The 19,110-nt window shown below is 48.4% G+C and overlaps 1 protein-coding gene across 1 annotated transcript in view; it reads right to left on the bottom strand.

Annotated features, from left to right (window-relative positions):
• Positions 1-295: 295 nt before the first annotated feature.
• The window catches only part of RND2 (Rho family GTPase 2), a 33,545-nt gene continuing 14,730 nt past the window's right edge, over positions 296-19,110 (bottom strand). Inside the window, exons 3-5 of the mRNA XM_033170194.1 lie at positions 5,765-5,874; positions 2,812-2,946; positions 296-689 (exon numbers count right to left, since the gene is read on the bottom strand). Coding sequence (XP_033026085.1) covers positions 441-689; positions 2,812-2,946; positions 5,765-5,874 — 494 coding nt within the window. The 3' untranslated portion in view covers positions 296-440. The remainder of the gene's footprint in view (positions 690-2,811; positions 2,947-5,764; positions 5,875-19,110) is intronic.

The raw sequence follows: 19,110 nt of genomic DNA, 5'->3' as shown, positions 1-19,110 counted from the left end.
CTGCCCCACGCCGTGGCTGTACAAAGAGGCCAGTGGCCTGGGCAACCTACACATCGTACGCCAGATCGAAAATAATTGCTCTGAAGAGAATAAGAAGATTTGTGCCCCACCCCCCACCCCCGCTGCCCCCGATATCTGTGCCTCACGCAGTGATGCGCTCCTTTTCCTCGGAGGTCATCTGCGACCTGAGCATTTTCTGTGTCCTGTGCAATACTAGCCCCACATCCAGACGTTGTCACTGTATGCATAGCATTTCGCGGCTTCAGGCAGAAACGTTTTGTTTTTTTCCCCCCGGGGGGGAAGGCTGCCTGTTTCCTCTCAGGCCTACATCCCGGGGAACGGCGCAGAGACCTCCCCCTGACCAAACACTGTACAAAGAGATATGAACAAGACAGGCAGTGCTGTGCTTCAGCCCCTCCGGGGGGGGGGGTCTCCTCCTCTCACATCACCGAGCAGCTCTTGGCCCGGTCTTTGTGGATCTCGGGGTCAGTCAACAAGTCCGTCCGAGCGGGCGGCTGCGCCAACCGCTTCAGCCCTCGCTTTGAGTTGCTGCGCTTGAGGTGCTTGTGGACGCGGTTGACGGACGCCAGGGTGGTCACGTGGAAAACGTCCCGTACGCTGTTCTCCGAAACCTTGGAGGAGCATTCCACATACGCCACGGCACCCAACTGCCTGGCCAAAATGCTGCCCTGTGGGGGGGGAGGGGGGAGAAAAGCGCCAAAACATTATGCCAGCAGGCCCAAACCGGGGGGGGGGGTCATATGGGCCACTAGGCCCGGGCCTCCAATTCCAAAGGGGGCCTCGGTCAGCATATTCACAATCGCTCACCATTATTTAAATGTAAATACTTAAAATAATCCTTCTCCCTATGTATTTTTTAAAAAAGCACCATTGTATATCTATATTTTCCATTTTGTCTTTATAGGCAGATACGGTTCAAGCCTAGAAATCCCCAGGGTAAAAGAAAAAGGGGGGGCACATTATCTACCTGGCCCGGGCCTCTGCCTGGCTCTGCAAGGGCCTGTATGCCAGAACCTGGCCCCCGTATTTTGTTCTTCTGCTTCCCCCCTCCTCTCACCTTGGTTTCATAAGCCTCCCCCTCTGATTTTGTCAAGACCTGCTCCCATCCATCCTCTAAAAAACACACACACAGGATCCGTACTCCTAGCACTAATATGGAGGCCTCCCCCCCCCCGCCAAATGGCTCTCCACTCACCACCTTCCCTAGATGTTGCTAACTCCATGTGTTTCTTTAACATCACAGCTAGCAGTTAATTTTAGGTATTTTTTCCCTAGAAGGTAGAAAGAGAGCAAAGTGCTTCTTTTAAAAAAAAGGGGGGGGGGAGAGAAAAAATATATATAACAAATCGAGCAAGGGAGGAAGGGCTGGTGCGTAAAACTAGGGAGGGGGTGAGAAAAAGGCTGGGGTGCCGGAGTGCAAAACACGTGTTAAGCACTTGCCTTGCTGGGTTGGCACGAAAGGCAGAGATGAACGCTCTCAGCTGCCATTCGGCTCCCCTCTGCCCCCTGCCCTCCCCCCCCCGGGGGGGTGGGGGGAGTGCAAGATGAGCATCGCAAAGTGCGCTGCCTTGTCCCTTCCTGCCTGGTACTTCAGATGCAGTTGCCTTTGAACATAAGGGGTTGGAGTTTTATTCACCTTGGTTTCTGTCCTGCTCATTTCATTGGCCACAGGGCGGGCTGCAGGATAGAGAGGAATCCTTTAAAAAACGTGACCGTATATGGGTTGGGAAAGCATTCCCCCGCCCCCCCCCATTTTGCAGATTAATTAGCAGCCCTGAACACATGGGCTGGCTCGTTAGCTTGCGTCACCTGCAATTACCTGCCCTGCGGTCCTTTTTTTTTCTGCCTTCCATTCTTTTCCTGCCAGAAAATACATCTGGGGGTAGGGAGTTCACACACACACACACACACACACACACACACACACAGGTGAAACTCGAAAAAATTAGAATATCGTGGAGAAGTCCATTTATGTAAGCAATTGTTTTCATTAGCTACTGGAGTTTAATATATGAGATAGACTCATGACATGCAAAGCGAGATATGTCAAGCCTTTGCTTGCTATAATTGTGACGATTATGGCGCACAGCTGATGGAAACCCCAAAGTTGAAATTGTTAATTTGGGGTTCTCATCAGCTGCACGCCATAATCATCACAATTATAACAAATAAAGGCTTGACATATCTCGCTTTGCGTGTCGTCATGAGTCTATCTCATATATTAGTTTCACCTTTTAAGTTGAATTACTGAAAGAAATGAACCTTTCCACGATATTCTAATTTTTCGAGTTTCACCTGTACACACAAGTGCATAAACCAGAGAAGATAAACGTAGCTTACATGCACTGGGTGCTTCTAGTCAACTGGGGGTTGGCATGCGTTTACCTCCTGCACATGTGAGGTGCAAGAATCTATACATCCTTCAGACTTCTGAACCCTAAATTTTTAATGTTTGCTGTCTTACTGTGTTTTAATTTACTGGAAGCCACCCAGAGTGGCTGGGGTAACCCAGACAGATGGGCTTATTATTGTTATTATTATTATTAATCTCCAGGCCAATGATCAGTTTTTAAAAGCAGAGGTGCAAGGGGTGGGCAGGCTCACATCCACATCTTCTGGCACCAAGGACTTCCTCTCTCACTTACTTGAAATGCACCTTTCGCCTGCTCAGAGCCAGTCTCCGTTTTTTTTAACGTATCTTGAAATGGAGGCTTTAACACTGAGTTTGGGGCTTACGTAAGGTGAGCCCAGGCTCTAAGGAAAGCAACAAAGACGACTATGACAACACACCTGCTCATGTGTGACGGGGATAAGGCGCTGTTTGGAAAGTTCCCGTAAAGTGTTCATGTCGGTGCGCATGTCCAGTTTGCAGCCCACCAGAACCACCTTGGCGCTGGGGCAGAACTCCTGCGTCTCCCCCTGCCACTGCAAGGGAACAAGAATCGGGAAATAAAGAACAGTGGGGTTAGAAAAACTGGCTCAGTCACCTGCTGCCGGGGCTGAAGTCAGACGCAGGTCAGCACGAGAGACGCAAGGCTCCGTTGTCAATGAGGTTAACTCTTTATTCAAGAAAATGGCATACAACTCGGCAACACTTCTCAGCAGGTCTTGCCCCTATGGAGCAGTTGCCAGGACTGAAGGTCCCTGCCTTCAACCCCGTCCAAGGCTCCTCCTATCCCGGATGTTCCCCAAGCAGTCTCAAACTGCGCCTGCGCACCTCTGGACTCTGCTCTGCTATCATTATCCTGCGCATTCTTGGAGACCAGCGGGGAGGAGAGCTTGTTGCAGCCGAAGAGGGAGACTCCCTGGATTCCTCAGCAGCCTCTTGAACCCCCTTCTCTGCTTCATCCTCGGAGTCTGAACTGCTCCCTGTCACCGGCTCTTCCTGCTCACTAAACCCTGTTGCCCCTTCAACATCCAGTTCTCCCTGTGACCTCTCCTCAGTGTCCCACCACCAATCCCCGGGCTCTGATCCTTCCTCCTCTGGGGTTTCCCTTGGGGCTCCCACCACTCCTTTTCGGTCCAGCCAGTCCCTGACACCTCTCACCTCCATTATGCTTCTTTAGCCATTTCCCATTTTTTTCAAAGCGCTCTCTGCTGCAACACTTGTTGCTATTTAGACGAGCAGCAAAATACCACTGGTAATGTTTTTTCATGCGATGCCACATTCCATAAATCAGCAACAATACAGAAAAGCAGCGTTCCAGGAAAGGAAAGGGCGTTGCTTGCCGATATTCAGCACATAAAAATGATACGCTACCCCTTTGCAAAATTTAGATTACGTGCGGATGATTTCTATTGTAAAGCTTTCAGGTTCCGACATGTTCTCTTTCAACAGTTTTTGCACAGTGCCTGGCTGCTTGGGCATCTAAATAATATATTGGTAGAGTCTGGCTTATTTTGCTCAGCGATGATGGCTCTGCTCTCTGCATAAACTCCAAGGCTTCTTTTTCTTTTCCATGACTTCATTGTCGCACCACCCCAGGAACAGAAATTGGTATTGGCCAACATACTTCAGTATTCCAAGTGTCTCTGCTTCAAACATCAGCTATAAAATCAAGTTTCTAGCCCGTGAGGCTCAAAACACTTCAAAGTGTGGGAAAGTCTCCAGTGTTATGGGGTTGGGCTGAGAAGGATTCCGTCAGTGATGGGGACTGCTACACAGCCTTGAATAAATCTTTGGGGAGTTTTTTCCCCTCCCTACCAGCAAATAACAGAAGCAGAATGCACAAATGGGAAAATTCAGGATTATTTGCACTGTTCATACAGATTTCTGGCACAGAATTTGGGTCACCTTGGTGGCTCCACCGAGCCTCGGCTCAGTAGAAATCAAGTCTCTACAAAGTTGTTTATTCAAAGAGCATCAAATGGTTTTCCCTTCCCCTCTGGCCTTACAAGCTGTGTGGAGCCAAAGCTCAGTGGGAAATCAAAAGCAGGTTCCTATTTTGCAGCCAACTCCAGTTTTGCACCCAACGGGCAGCAATTACGAGGGCTCCCCACCCCTCCCCGACGCATTCACATTTCAGCCTGGGGGCACAACACTCCGCTTTCAAAACCTCCCATATTTATATCAGTATCAAAAAGCTACACCCCCTGATTTCTGCTTCGCAGCACCTGAGGGGCTCTTTCTGCCACACAAGCCTGTGCAGGGTTCACTGGAGGGAAGCAGAAAGCTGTTCGGAAAAGAAGTCCTAGGGGACACCCATTTGTTTTAAGCTTCAAAAAGCCCTCCACACGTTCCCCTCAAAGCCTCTGGGAGGGTTGCTGCAGAGACAGACCGAAGGTGAGCAGTGGGAACAGGAACAATTTGCCAGAACGCACAGAGATCGCACAGAGGATTTCAAAACCCTCTTAGTTCCCACCCACCCCCCCAGAAGTCCAGAACTCAAGGTCACTGAGCATGCAGTTGGGACTAGGTGGGTTCCGAGTCCTGAGGCATCGACTTCTGGGAACTTTAAACTAAAATAATATAAAGTTAAAGCCTCACCCACAGTGTCACGTAACAGAAACAGCTCTTGGCTCCAGCCGCTCTGGTTTAAAGGAAGAAGAAGCTAAATATGCCAAGTTGCCAGGCACATTTGGGTTATGCTGGCCATAATCCACAGCTGGCACAGAATATTCCGCAAATAGATGTGAGAAGAACAGCATGCAAGAACAGCATCGCTGTTCCATTTGCAGTCTCCTGTTTTCGCACGTGGACAGTGCTCCCTGGATAGCAGCATTTGCCGGCAAGTTGTCAGATATATTTTAGGCATGAGGACTAGAGTCTTTCCCCTGGAGTCCCACCCCCAGATTCCCAGAATGCAAGCTCCGGAAGGGAAACGATGTCAGAAACCAAAGCTTAAAGCCTCTTCTTCTTCTTCTTCTTCTTCTTCTTCTTCTTCTTCTTCTTCTTCTGCGATCACTCATAGCCGAGTAAGATTGTCTTCCATAAACACGGTTTTAACAATGAGTCCGCAAGTGACTGTGGAGGCCAATTCTGGATCCACACGTCCTTCCACAGTGGGGACATTGGCTTCCGGGTGGGAGCTGATCACAGTGTGGATTTGCCAAGCGTGCCTTCCTCTTAGCACGTTCCTCCCTTGCGTCCTGAGTTCGAGTGTCTTCAAAGCCAGCTTAGAGCCTGTAGCACAACTGTGATTCTGGAGTCCCGCTGTCTCTTCCGAGATGTCGGCTCTCTCAAAAGCTGAAAGATCACCCCCTGCCCCATCCCAAACTCCCCAGCCCATTTTAGCTGGCTCACCTTTTTAAGGACGCTGTCCAAGGTCTCCGGGCGGCTAATGTCAAAGCAGATGAGAACAGCATCCGAGTCAGGATAGGCAAGGGGCCGTACATTGTCATAGTATGTTGAGCCTGCGTGAGAAACACATATGCATTAGCTTGTTCGTATTGAGATTATTCATGGCATTTGGCCTTTTAACTCAGAGGGCTTATGCCCTAAACAGCTGAAACAGAATTCCACACAGAGCCAACACGTTTTTTTGAAATTAAAATCTGGAAATTTCGAATTTGCGGGACTGAATGATAAATGGTTTCCAGTAGATGGTAAGTGACCCATGCACAACTCCATACAACCTGGTTTTAGATTGTGGTTGTTTTACAGCTCCTCAACTCATAATTAAGAAACTGTTTGAAAAGGGTGTCTATCAGATTCGGGAAACATGTGCATTTAAGTTCTTTTGCATGCGGTTTGCTTGAGCATTCCTCCTCCCGGTTCATTTCAACTTTCCTGGGGTGCGTGCACACCTGAATGCCCTCCTAATTTAGATTAATTTAATTAATTTGTATACCACCTTTCATTCGTAGATTTTTATGTCCCCCAACATAAAAAATACAAGATACAAAAAGCATTCTATCCAGTTTGGAGAACCAGAAGGTTCTCAACCTGCAAAATGAGGCAATGCCTTTTTTATTTTTATTTTATTTTTAAAAAATATTTTTATTAAAGATTTTCAAAGGTAGTACAATGTCTCGTATTTTTCCATATAACATTTTTATAAGTCAGTGTTGGTGAGACATTAGAAAAGAAAAAAAGGGGGGGGGGAGAAGTGGGTGGGACGGGGAGGTAGGTGGGGGTGGGGTGACGATGTTTCTTTTTTACTTGATATGAGTAGGGTTTGGTGTCAGCATTGTTTATGTAGGTTCTCTGTTGTTTGCTTGTGCTCGTTTGGCGGTGAGAGAGGTCGGAGTTGGTGTGGGATGTGGTTGTTCGTTTGTGGTTGGCTGTGGTGGTCTTTGGTTTCCTGTGCTCACAGTTCTGAAGAATATTCCTACGTTATGAATGGTCCATGTCACCATTATGAAAAAGAGGTCGGAATAGGCCTATATATATGTGTGTGTGGACTGTCCCTGGATCAAGTGACTTTTCTTCCTGAAGTTTTCAAAGTTCCTAACCTAGCTCAAGGTTGTGATTTGAACCAGACAGATGTTTAACTGAGAATCAACCACAGTCAGCCCATCATTTGAAAAATAAGACTTGCCCCCAAAAGACAACTAGACATTCTGTTTTGGCGACTGTAACCTTGTTTTAAGAAGCCATTTGGCGCCTAGCTTTTATACCTGAGTTTCTAACACTGGCTATGATGGCAATTGTAAACAGATGCCGTATATTGATTTGTACGTTCAAAGTGCCATGCAGGAAATTCATTGTGGCCATGGACTGGAAGCCAGGGAGCTAACATCCCTTCTGTTTAGAATACGTGGTGGCCAGCCTGAAGCAGATTCCCCCACCTTGTTTTCATCACGTAGAAGTAGTGCCAGGATACTTGCGCAGCAGAGGCCATAAATTAAAGGTAGAGGGACCCCTGACTGTTAAGTCCAGTCGTGGACAACTCTGGAGTTGTGGCACTCATCTCGTTTTACTGGCTGAGCTTTCCAGGTCATGTGGCCAGCATGACTAAGCCGCTTCTGGCAAACCAGAGCAGTGCACGGAAACGCCATTTACCTTCCCGCCGGAGCAGTACCTATTTATCTACCGGTACTTGCACCGGCGTGCTTTCGAACTGCTAGGTCGGCAGGAGCAGGGACCGAGCAATGGGAGCTCAGCCTGTCGCGGGGATTTGAACCGCCCACCTTCTGATCGGCAAGCCCTAGGCTCTGTGGTTTAGACCACAGCGCCAGCTGCGTCCCAGGCCATTAATTATCAGGCTGCAATTACATATTCTGCCGAAGCTGAATCCACAGCAGCACACGCCCCCTCCAAAACGCAAATGGGGGCAAACGTTTTGATGTAAGCCACAAATTGCCAATGCCTCGCTAGACAGCAATGGAGCTGTGGCACGACATTGCCGCAGGTTTTGGTTCAGCTGCGTGAGCAGAGTTCAGCTTCTTGGGAGGGAAGAAGGAACAGGTGCTTGCTTACAATGGATGAACGGAGGGAGGGACAAACCAGCGGGCGATGCCTCACCGCGCAGACTGGACCTGTTCTGAACGGGCCCTTACGTTAGCAAGAAATGTCCTCTTCCGGCTGCTGCGCAGCCAGGTTACTTATAGCCCAAAATTGGAAAGGGGAGAAAATTCCGACAATTCAAGAATGGTTGATTAAATTAGTGGAATTCATGAATTTGGCTAAGATGACGGCAGCAATTCGAAATGTATCCAAACAAAGATCTAAGGCTGAGTGGAAATATGTGGAAGACTATCTGAAAAAAAGAAGGTATAAGAACGGATTTGGTGATTTGCTTAGATTGAGATATATGTGGGGAGATTTACATGAAAATGTGAGCTATTTATTTAGTTATATATTTTACAATCATTGTATAAGGTATAGCAAGTTTTGTTTCATTATTAAGGGAAGCGATATACAGACAATTGGAAGTCAATTTTTAATTGTTATTTATAATTCTTTGCTTTTTTCTGTGTGTTTTGTTTTTTCAAATATTATTTTTTGTGGATTATAATGTCTAGATTATATGTTTCTTAGGGGGTTTGTTTGTTTGTTTGTTTGTTTGTTTTTATTGGTTGATTTCATATGGTTGTATTTTAGAAGTCTGAAATTAAATAAAGCTATTTTAAAATTTGAAAAAAAGAAAAAGAAACGTCCTCTTCCAGATTAGTCCTTAGGGAAGGGAGCACTTGCTACTTCACAGCTGAGGAACAGCCCCTCCTGGATAGCAGCTTCTGCTACCAGCAAGAAATGACCAGTCCTTCATTTCCAAAGGAAGAGGCCGGGGAGGAAGCTAGCTGGATGTGATCTCTTGACCTGCAATCTCAATTATATCGCGAACGACTGTGCTGACTCGGTGGCGAGGGAGAGACATGTGCTGAGATGCACTCTATTACTGTTTCCAATGCTGAAGCACCGAGCCCTTCTTCCCACACCAGAACAAAGTGTGCAGGGTGAAGCAAGGTGTCGTGAGATGCGTGTGGCTGCCGCCAAGAAACCAGCAGCTACGTGCCTAGCGCTCATCTCCCCTTCAATGTCATGGACCGGCTGGAAGCAAGTGAATGGTGGGAGGCCCTCCCGGGAAGAAGGCTCAGAGCCTGGGGATTGGTGGTGGGACGATGCTAAGTGGTCAGAGGGAGATGGGGGAGAAGATTGGGAGGAGGGGGAGGTAACAGGGTTTAGTGAGCAGGAAGAGGTTGTGGCAGAGAGAAGTCCAGAATCAGAAGTAGAGGCTGAAGCAGGAGAGGAGGGGGGTCAAGAGGCAGAGATGAGTCAGGCTGGTGAAGAAGCCAGGGTGTCTCTCCCTTCTGCTGTGACAAGTTCCCCTTCGCCCTAGTCTCCCAGGACCAGGAGAGGTATGAAGTGAGAGGAGCAGAGACAGGTGTGCTGGCGGAGTCTCATATCGCTTGGGAAGGACCCAGGAGAGCAGGAGTCTTAGGCAGCTATGAGAAAGCAGGGGCCTTCCGTCTCCACAACTGCCCCATGGGGGAAAGACCTACCAAGAAGAGTTGCTGTGCTCCTTAGGCCTGGCACTCCTGAGCTGGCCTTGTTTCTGCTAATAAAGAGTTAACGCCACTTACTCCGTGTGATTTATTGCTGGCTCGCTCCTGACATTCTCTAACACAGGGGTTGTCAACCTTTTTATACATACTGCCCACTAATGCATTTTTTCTTGATGGTAAAATTTCCTTACCGCCCACCAGTGCTGCAGTAACATGTGGCGTAGAACCCCCTACCGCCCACCTGGAATCCTGAAACGCCCACTAGTGGGCAGTAAAGACCAGGTTGATTACCCCTGCTCTAACATCTAGTACAACATCCATGATCACCTGGGTTTTTGCATATCCCCATCTCAGCTGGCGACCACAGAGAGGGGTAAAGGTAAAGGTACCCCTGACCGTTAGGTCCAGTCGCGGACGACTCTGGGGTTGCGTGCTCATCTCACTCTATAGGCCGAGGGAGCCGGCATTTGGCCGCAGACAGCTTCTGGGTCATGTGGCCAGCATGACTGAGCCGCTTCTGGTGAACCAGAGCAGCGCACGGAAACACCGTTTTACCTTCCCGCTGGAGAGGTACCTATTTATCTACTTGCACTTGACATGCTTTCGAACTGCTAGGTGGGCAGGAGCTGGGACCAAGCAGCAGGAGCTCACCCCGTCACGGGGATTCGAACCGCCGACCTTCTGATCGGCAAGCCCTAGGCTCAGTGGTTTAGATCACAGCACTAAGGTGGGGTTAATGTGGAATGGTTTGGCACTAAGGAATGAGAAAGGCAGCGAATGAGACAGGTATGCCACAGGGGAGAAGTCGAAAGGCAGCGGCTGTTTTCGGGAGCGGCTGTGAGTGCATCTCGTAGTGCCTAGTTCCACCCTCACCCGGGGAGCCGGTTACAAAAGCCAGGGAGAGCTGCCTGCAAAGTCCCAACTCATCCAAGTTGCTACTCTCTTGCAAGGCCAAGGACTGCAACGAACAGCTGCACTCTGCACCCAGAACGGAGCCAATCCATCGTCTGCTCTGGGAGATAGTGCCGTTCGTTGCACAGGGAGAATGGCCCGCTCCGGTTCAGAAGCAGCGAGACCTGGATGCCCACAGCTCTTCGCTGTGCCAAGACCTGATCACGGCAGCCAAAGCGCCAGAATATCAGAGAGAGAGAGAGAGAGAGAGAGTTTGACTGCGGGGCCACTGCGCACGCCGAGCCAAATCGACAAATTCCGAGCATTGCCAAGGTGGGTGGGACGCAAGAGCTCATCTCTCCTGATTGCCCTGCTGCATGACAGGACTAGCACCGAACATATCTACCCGGAGCTCAACGTGCCACTATCAGGAGGGCTGGGTGCTCCTGCCACACGTGCTTCCAAAGGCACAGCCCTGTTCGCTGTAGCTGCTTTTAAAAGACGTTTAACGTTCAAATCCAAGTCCGGGAAGAGCCCAAGGCTGGGGATGGGGAAACAGGTGCAAGGGAAAGATTCTGCTGCGGCTTCCAAGCAAACAGGGCAACGCTGCAGAGAAGAGATCCAGATGCACAGTGCCAGTCTGACACAAAGAGAGAGCCCTCATTGCTTTTGCAACGAGTCACCTCTGAAGCACAGCACACAATGACAGGAGCATTAACAACAAGCATTCTTCTTCTTCTTCACACTGCACCATATGTCTCCCTCATCTTAAGGAGACCAACAAGTGGTACCAGACCCACAAGCAGTGTCAGAAACTCAGGTATATAATCTAATCACCAAATGGCACCATAAGCCTAGGTTGTTGTTGTTGTTGTTGTTCAGTCGTTCAGTCATGTCCAACTCTTCGTGACCCCATGGACCAGAGCACGCCAGGCACGCCTATCCTTCACTGCCTCCCGCAGTTTGGCGAAACTCATGTTAGTAGCTTTGAGATCACTGTCCAACCATCTCGCCCTCTGTCGTCCCCTTCTCCTTGTGCCAACCATCTTTCCCAACATCAGGGTCTTTTCCAGGGAGTCTTCTCTTCTCATGAGGTGGCCAAAGTACTGGAGCCTCAACTTCAGGATCTGTCCTTCTAGTGAGCACTCAGGGCTGATTTCCTTCAGAATGGATAGGTTTGATCTTCTTGCAGTCCATGGGACTCTCAAGAGTCTCCTCCAGCACCATAATTCAAAAGCATCAACTCTTCGGCGATGGTTGCGGTCACCATAATGGAATGTCTTGGCACTTTTGGGGGATGAGAGTGATTCATTTCATTTATATACCGCTTTATATTTCAAGGAACAAATCTCAAGGTCTACAACACATTAAAACATCAAATAAAACAATCCAGGGGGAAAAAAACCCAAAATTCAAGCTTCAGGGGAAACATTTCACATCCTTCTCTTAAGTGACATTTTGCTTTCCCCAGTCTGGCATGCAGAGATCTCCGCACCATCATAATTGGCAAAACGCGCCTGGCGCCTGGCTAATTTCTAACACTGCAGGGTGGAACTGCAGCTTCTGGAGAAAGCTGAACTGGAAAGAAAAAGAAGAAGAGTTTGGATTTGATATCCCGCTTTATCACTACCCTAAGGAGTCTCAAAGCTGCTAACATTCTCCTTTCCCTTCCTCCCCCACAACAAACACTCTGTGAGGTGAGTGAGGCTGAGAGACTTCAGAGAAGTGTGACTAGCCCAAGGTCACCCAGCAGCTGCATGTGGAGGAGCGGGGAAGCGAACCCGGTTCACCAGATTACAAGTCCACTGCTCTTAACCACTACACCACAATGGCTCTCCACACTGGAAAGCTGCGGAAAATGTTGGCATGGAAGCTCAAGCAACAGAGCTGTGGAAAGGCTGTGGTTCTCTGGTTCCAAAAGGCCTCTCAAAGGCACGAATCCCTCTGGAAGGGAGCAGCATCCTCGTATTTTCTCCCTATGTATATCTGACGTCTTGGTTTTCCTGGAGCAAAGAAAACCTAGTGCTTTCCCTTAAGGCTGGTCCAGAAACTGTAACTGATAAGGAATGCTGCAGCAAAGTTGCTGACGGCAGAGTTGGGACGGGGTTTCCTTTTGCCAACATGCAACAGCATTGCTGAAAGAACCGCACGGGCTGCTAATATACTACCAGAACAAGTTTAAGATCCAGCTTTCAGCATACAAAGCCCTGAGCAACTTGGGATCAGATTATCTTCAGGATCATCTAACCTTAAATACCCCTGCCTGGTTGCTGCATACCTTGGAATAGGCACTGCTAGCAGTGTCACATGCTCCTTGCATCTACAAAGAAATGCACGCCCCACCCCCAGGGCTTTTAGTGTTGTGGCACCTGCCCTTTGGAATGTTCTCCCAGTAAATTATCAGGCAGGCATCAACACCACTGGAATTTAAGCACCTGCTTAAAACAGGTTTGTTCAGCTAGCCTTACTCCAAGGGGTGATCCAGTAAAGTTTATTTGATTCATTTACTGTGGTACCTCGGGTTAAGAACTTAATTCGTTCTGGAGGTCCGTTCTTAACCTGAAACTGTTCTTAACCTGAAGCACCACTTTAGCTAATGGGACCTCCCGCTGCTGCTGCACCGCCAGAGCATGATTTCTGTTCTTATCCTGAAGCAAAGTTCTTAACCTTAAGCGTTATTTCTGGGTTAGCGGAGTCTGTAACCTGAAGCGTATGTAACCTGAAGTGTATGTAACCTGAGGTACCACTGTATATGTTATTCTGTGCGTTGTTATTCTTGAAAAGCAGAGACATCACCTTTCCGACAAAGGTCCGTATAGTTAAAGCTATAGTTTTCCCCGTAGTGATGTATGGAAGTGAGAGCTGGACCATAAAGAAGGCTGATCGCCTGAAGAATTGATGCTTTTGAATTATGGTGCTGGAGGAGACTCTTGAGGGTCCCATGGACTGCAAGAAGATCAAACCTATCCATTCTGAAGGAAATCAGCCCTGAGTGCTCACTGGAAAGACTGATCCTGAAGCTGAAGCTCCAATACTTTGGCCACCTCATGAGAAGAGAAGACTCCCTGGGAAAGACCCTGATGTTGGGAAAGATGGAGGGCACAAGGAGAAGGGGATGACAGAGGACGAGGTGGTTGGACAGTGTTCTCGAAGCTACCAACATGAGTTTGACCAAACTGCGTGAGGCAGTGGAAGACAGGAGTGCCTGGCGTGCTCTGGTCCGTGGGGTCACGAAGAGTCGGACACAACTAAACAACAAGTGTGGTTTTTTAACTGATGTAAATTTACTGGCGATTTTCACGCTGCTCACGGTCTCGGTATCTTTAAAAGCATTTCATGGTATAAAAATTTTGTTTTATCCCCCCCCCAACAAAAGTACATTGCTGGTAAAGAGAAGCTGCTGCAAATCTGAGAAAAGCCAAGCAGCCTGCCTCCTTCCACCAGCACAACTCTATCCATCACAGAATAGTCCAGGAGGAATGAGAAGGCTTGGATCACGCCCAAAGGTGCATTTTCAAAAGCTGCCCTAATAATGTGAGGAATTGGTTCCTCCAGATGAAAGCCCTATAATCTGTCAAAACCAAGGTGACGCCGTGCTGATCAAACCTCAAGCACCTGGGCACCGAAAAATACGTTGCTGCCTCTGAAGAATTGGATTCTTTTCCTCCGGCCTTTACGTCCATTACCAGCAATCGCTCTCATTTCAACCGCACATTTTAGCTACTGAACAGTTTTTCCACATTCTGCCTCCGCCGCGAGACCGCCAGGCTGCTGCAGAACGACTCGCTCGCAGCCGATCTGCATGAGCTACGCATGTGGCTTGGGATCTGAGCCCAGGCGTCACTTAATGTCCTAGGGGGAAAGAGGGACTGTGGTGGCCCACACTCGCTGCAAAACTGAGCTCAGTCTCTGCCTCTGAAGTTCTCTCCCCACCCCACGTCAGTAACTCAAATATATAAGCTAGGGGCCAGAGAGCCAGTGTGGTGTAGTGGTTAAGAGCGGTAGACTCGTAATCTGGGGAACCGGGTTCGCGTCTCCGCTCCTCCACATGCAGCTGCTGGGTGACCTTGGGCTAGTCACACTTCTCTGAAGTCTCTCAGCCCCACTCACCTCACAGAGTGTTTGTTGTGGGGGAGGAAGGGAAAGGAGAATGTTAGCCGCTTTGAGACTCCTTCGGGTAGTGATAAAGCGGGATATCAAATCCAAACTCTTCTTCTTCTTCCTTAAACCAAGGTTACAGTCGCCAAAACGGAATGTGTAGTTGTCGTTTGGGGGCAAGTCTTATTTTTCAAATAATGGGCTGACTGTGGTTGATTCTCAAGTTAAACACCTGGCTGGTTCAAATGACAACCTTGAGCTAGGTTAGGAACTTTGAGGACTTAAGCAAGAAAAGTCACTTGATCCAGGGACAATCCACATATATATATTGGCATATTCTGACCTCTTTTCCTTAATGGTGACCGCTCCTGCTCAGGCTGCACATAAAAAAAAACATATTTTTTTGTTGTTCTAGAAATTCATTCTGATTGTGCAGATAAAATATAACTGATAGAATTCTACAGGGTGTGTCAAAAACAGTCCAGATCCAATGATCCCCAGATGGTGGAGATGTCAAACACCATCCTGGCATCTTCACTTGGTCGCGAGTGGCCAATAGCCAGGGGCAAAATACGCCTGGCACCTGGCTAATATTGAACACTACCCTCCATTCCAGATTGGGGGCAGGGGAGCCTGCCTGCTTCGTATCAGGCCGAGGGAAGGCAATGTACCGAACCCAACGTCCCTATAAAAATCCGGTGCAACCGAAGAACCATTGCGCAGTTTCAAAATTGACAGGAGGTACCCAAACACTTCTTCGGTCCACATCCTCTTCCCCAGCCTTGAAAACCCCACCACCCAGCGGAAAAGGATGTACCAAGCTTATCCTCCACCCCAAACAAAACAAAACTGCACGGGAAATAGCCGATCAGTTGTCCCCATGCCAGGAACTGCCAAAGGAAAAGCAGAACCCGGCAGGCTTTGGGTCAACGGAATCTAGACTGGTCCCCAGGCTCAAGCCGGAGAAACCCAACCCACCACCCCATTATTTAAGAAATGCAGTCAGCCTGGATTTAGCAGAAGTGGCCTGGAGTGCGAACACCTCCAAAAGCCAATTAAAATCGCTGTGAAGGTCTGGCCAGTTCACTAAGGAGCAGCAGCTAAAACCTTGCCAGAGAGAGAGAGAGAGAGAGAGAGAGAGAACTGCAGAATGAAAGCAAATCTCTTCCAAATCACTCTCTTACTCAGTCTGTATACTAATAAGCAACATGCGGTTAGGGCACTAATTTGAGCCCTCCTGCATACCCGCTGTGATCCAGCTTCGGGTGGAAAGGGGGGGGGGAGGAAGCAATTGTGCATTTTTCCAAAGTGCAGTGTTTCAAAAAACATAAACAAAAATGACCACGGATGCGCAAACAGCAATGACCAGACACCAGAACATGACGGCGGAAGAGGCTGGTACAGAGACAGGCATCCGTCAAGTGTTCCACCATCCTAGTCCGACCATAGTTCTCAGGGGTGGAGCAAATCTGGGGCAGAAACGCAAGCAAGGGGGGAATGATCAGGAACACAGAGTGAGATTTCCACACACCCTTTGTTTGCAGCCATCACTTACCCAGACTAACCTTATCCAGTCAGCAAGACTTCCACTCAGTCACTAACAACAACAGCATTCAAACCGGCTTTTAACTGCGGCTGCAAGTGAAGCCACAACACAGTTGCATCCCATAGAACCAAATGGAGCAAACCATTACCCCTGCGGCCAGGCACAGCATGTTTCGGATTCGGGTTTGTCTGCAAAAGCTGCACGTCTGCCAGTGGGCTGTGAATCAGCATGCAACCAAGCCAAAAGCTTACAGAATAAGTAAATGGCACGATCGCTCCACTGGAGTCTGCTTGGGAGCTTGCGACAAAGTCAGTGCCAGTCGACTCTTCCTAGTTCACAAGGTTCAGAATGCCTCCAAGGCTCTTCTTTGTGCACGGGGAACACCAAGAAGCGAGGAATGTGCACAAATGGCACCAGGCTGTGCATGCAAATGTCGTGGGAGGGAGCGTGCACTAAAATGGAATTTCACGCAAATCCCAAGTGTCTATGATTTGGGGATTTTCTCCTTTTGCTTCTCAACACACAGAGCTCCATTCACCCACCCAAAAAAGAAAACAGAATGGACCACTGGTTCAGTCGAGCTCAGTAATGTCTTCTTCAGCTCTCATGTGTTTTAAGTGAGGGGCTCTCTCCCAGCCCTACCTGGAGGTGCTGGGGGACTGAACCTGGGAACTTTTGCATGCAAAGTGTGGGATGTAAACACAGAGCAGCCAAACCCAACACTGCTAGAGAGGACATGAAGGTAACTCAGTCCTCCAGGCTTAACTTCCTGTTTACCTGGACTGAGTTACAGGAACCAGAAGTAGGTGTGGTCTTACCTGGGAACAAGATCCCAAAGATCTCCCCCTTTTTGCCTCGTCCTTTGAACAAGCAGGATGCTCTCTCTCAGCTTGTAGCTGAGAGAAGCAGAGGTGAAGCCTGTTCCCCTTTGGAAGCAGCTTCACCACATGTAAATATATTTATCTACGCTTATCTGCCTCTTTGAGCCTGTACTGTGACTCATGGATGTCTGTAAGTAAACTCTTTTATACCTAATAATCAGTACTGTATTGTGTCTTTGCTTTTAAGAGGGAAGAAGGGGAATATACCAGGAATATATATTTCTTATAGAGGCTTTAGCAAGCCTATGCAACCGTTTTCTGCTGTGTTTTAAAAGGGAATGTAACTCTGCTAAGTTTGGAGCTTGCTCACACAAGCTGGGATTGAGATATATAAATAATATATACTCATCCACACTTCTAAACATTCCCACACAAAGGAGGTAATCTGCACTTGTGCTAAGGCCTCTCCCCCCTTTTAAAAATAATAATAAAAAATACCACTCATCCCTTCTCTCCTGACAGATGCTGTTTTCACAAGAACTTTTGGAGCTGCTTCATTAGAAAGCAGCCACAAAAGCCGCAGAAACAGTTCCCCTAATGATCTGGAATTGTTCATCATTTCAGCAGAAGCAAAGACCTCCATGGATGTATCAGAGTTACCATTCAGATGGCTTTCCCCCACTGGACCAACTTGCTCCCCTCTGTTCTCTCCAAGACCCCTGCCGGCGTTTCTGCCATGCATGGGAAGTATAAAACCAGACCGACGAAAACACCTCCTCCTGGGAGAATAAAGCCAAGAAATGAACAGCGCACTAACTCCCAACGATTCCTTCCCAATTCCTTCCACAAGGCTGGAATTGGTTTCCAATGATTTCTCTTGGTGCTAGTCAAATGCGCTCTGGACGACCCAAAATGGCACACATGCTCCCTGCAACGCACCTTTTCGTGCCTGGCCCCTCATTTTATTCATTTTCTTTTCTTTCTTTTGTGTGTGTGCAAAAGTCACTATCAGTCATACTGTTCCCATAAGCAACGAGGGCTGTGCCCCACTACATAAAATGTAAAGGTAAAGGTAAAAGGACCCCTGACCATTAGGTCCAGTCGCGGACGACTCCGGGGTTGCGGCGCTCATCTCGCTTTATTGGCCGAGGGAGCCGGCGTAAAGCTTCTGGGTCATGTGGCCAGCATGACTAAGCCGCTTCTGCTGAACCAGAGCAGTGCACGGAAACACCGTTTACCTTCCCGCCGGATTGGTACCTATTTATCTACTTGCACTTTGACATGCTTTTGAACTGCTACGTGGGCAGGAGCAGGGACCGAGCAACGGGAGCTCACCCCATCACGGGGATTCGAACCGCCGACCTTCTGATCGGCAAGCCCTAGGCTCTGTGGTTTAACCCACAGCGCCACCTGCATCCCAACATAAAATGTGGGGTACCCCAAATCCACATTAAGGATAGGCTGCCACTTCAGGGACACCCTAGCAGGGAGATTCTCTCAAACGCTTAAGGTACAGAATTTAGAATATTTTTTTCACCTAGCCATGGAAATGGGGAACATTCAGCACCCTAGTAACTAGTAATAACAAGTGGGAAAGTATCTAAATTCTGCACCATGACAACACTATTCTACAACCTGAGTAAGTTAATCAAATCAAGTACATTTCTTCCATAAGCCAGTGTGAGAGTAGTGTGGTGTTGAGAGCCAGTGTGGTGTAATGGTTAAGAGCGGTAGACTCGTAATCTGGGGAACCGGGTTCGTGTCTCCACTCCTCCACATGCAGCTGCTGGGTGACCTTGGGCTAGTCACACTTCTCTGAAGTCTCTCAGCCCCACTCACCTCACAGAGTGTTTGTTGTGGGGGAGGAAGGGAAAGGAGAATGTTAGCCGCTTTGAGACTCCTTCGGGTAGTGAAAAGCAGGATATCAAATCCAAACTCTTCCATAATTTATTCTTCTTCTGCCCCTGCTCCAAAGACCACTCACTTGAAGCCATTTCCATTGCTTCCTTCCCACCTTGAAGCATTTTCACAAGACATTGCCCAGATGCTCCCCCCACCCCACCCACCCTGCAGCCATAAGGGCTAGTAATTTAACATACTCAAAAAAATGCAAGGCATTGCATTCCTAGGGTGCTGAATGTTCCCTTATAAAGTGAGATCCTTGAGATCCGGCTGTCAGCAAAGGGCAGGAGAGAGAAAACCTATTGCAGAATCAGGCTTGAATGAGCAGCTACTTAGCTCCTACATTGCCAGATCATGCCCTCAAAAGGGGAACGAAGAGCCAGGAGGATAAGGGAGCATTTCGGCAGCAAGGTCTTCCTAAAGATGACTATTAAAAAATAAATA

This window comes from Lacerta agilis, chromosome 14 (genome assembly GCF_009819535.1).
Source record: "Lacerta agilis isolate rLacAgi1 chromosome 14, rLacAgi1.pri, whole genome shotgun sequence".
Lineage (NCBI taxonomy): Eukaryota > Metazoa > Chordata > Lepidosauria > Squamata > Lacertidae > Lacerta > Lacerta agilis.
This window is presented reverse-complemented; position numbering and strand designations above follow the sequence as displayed.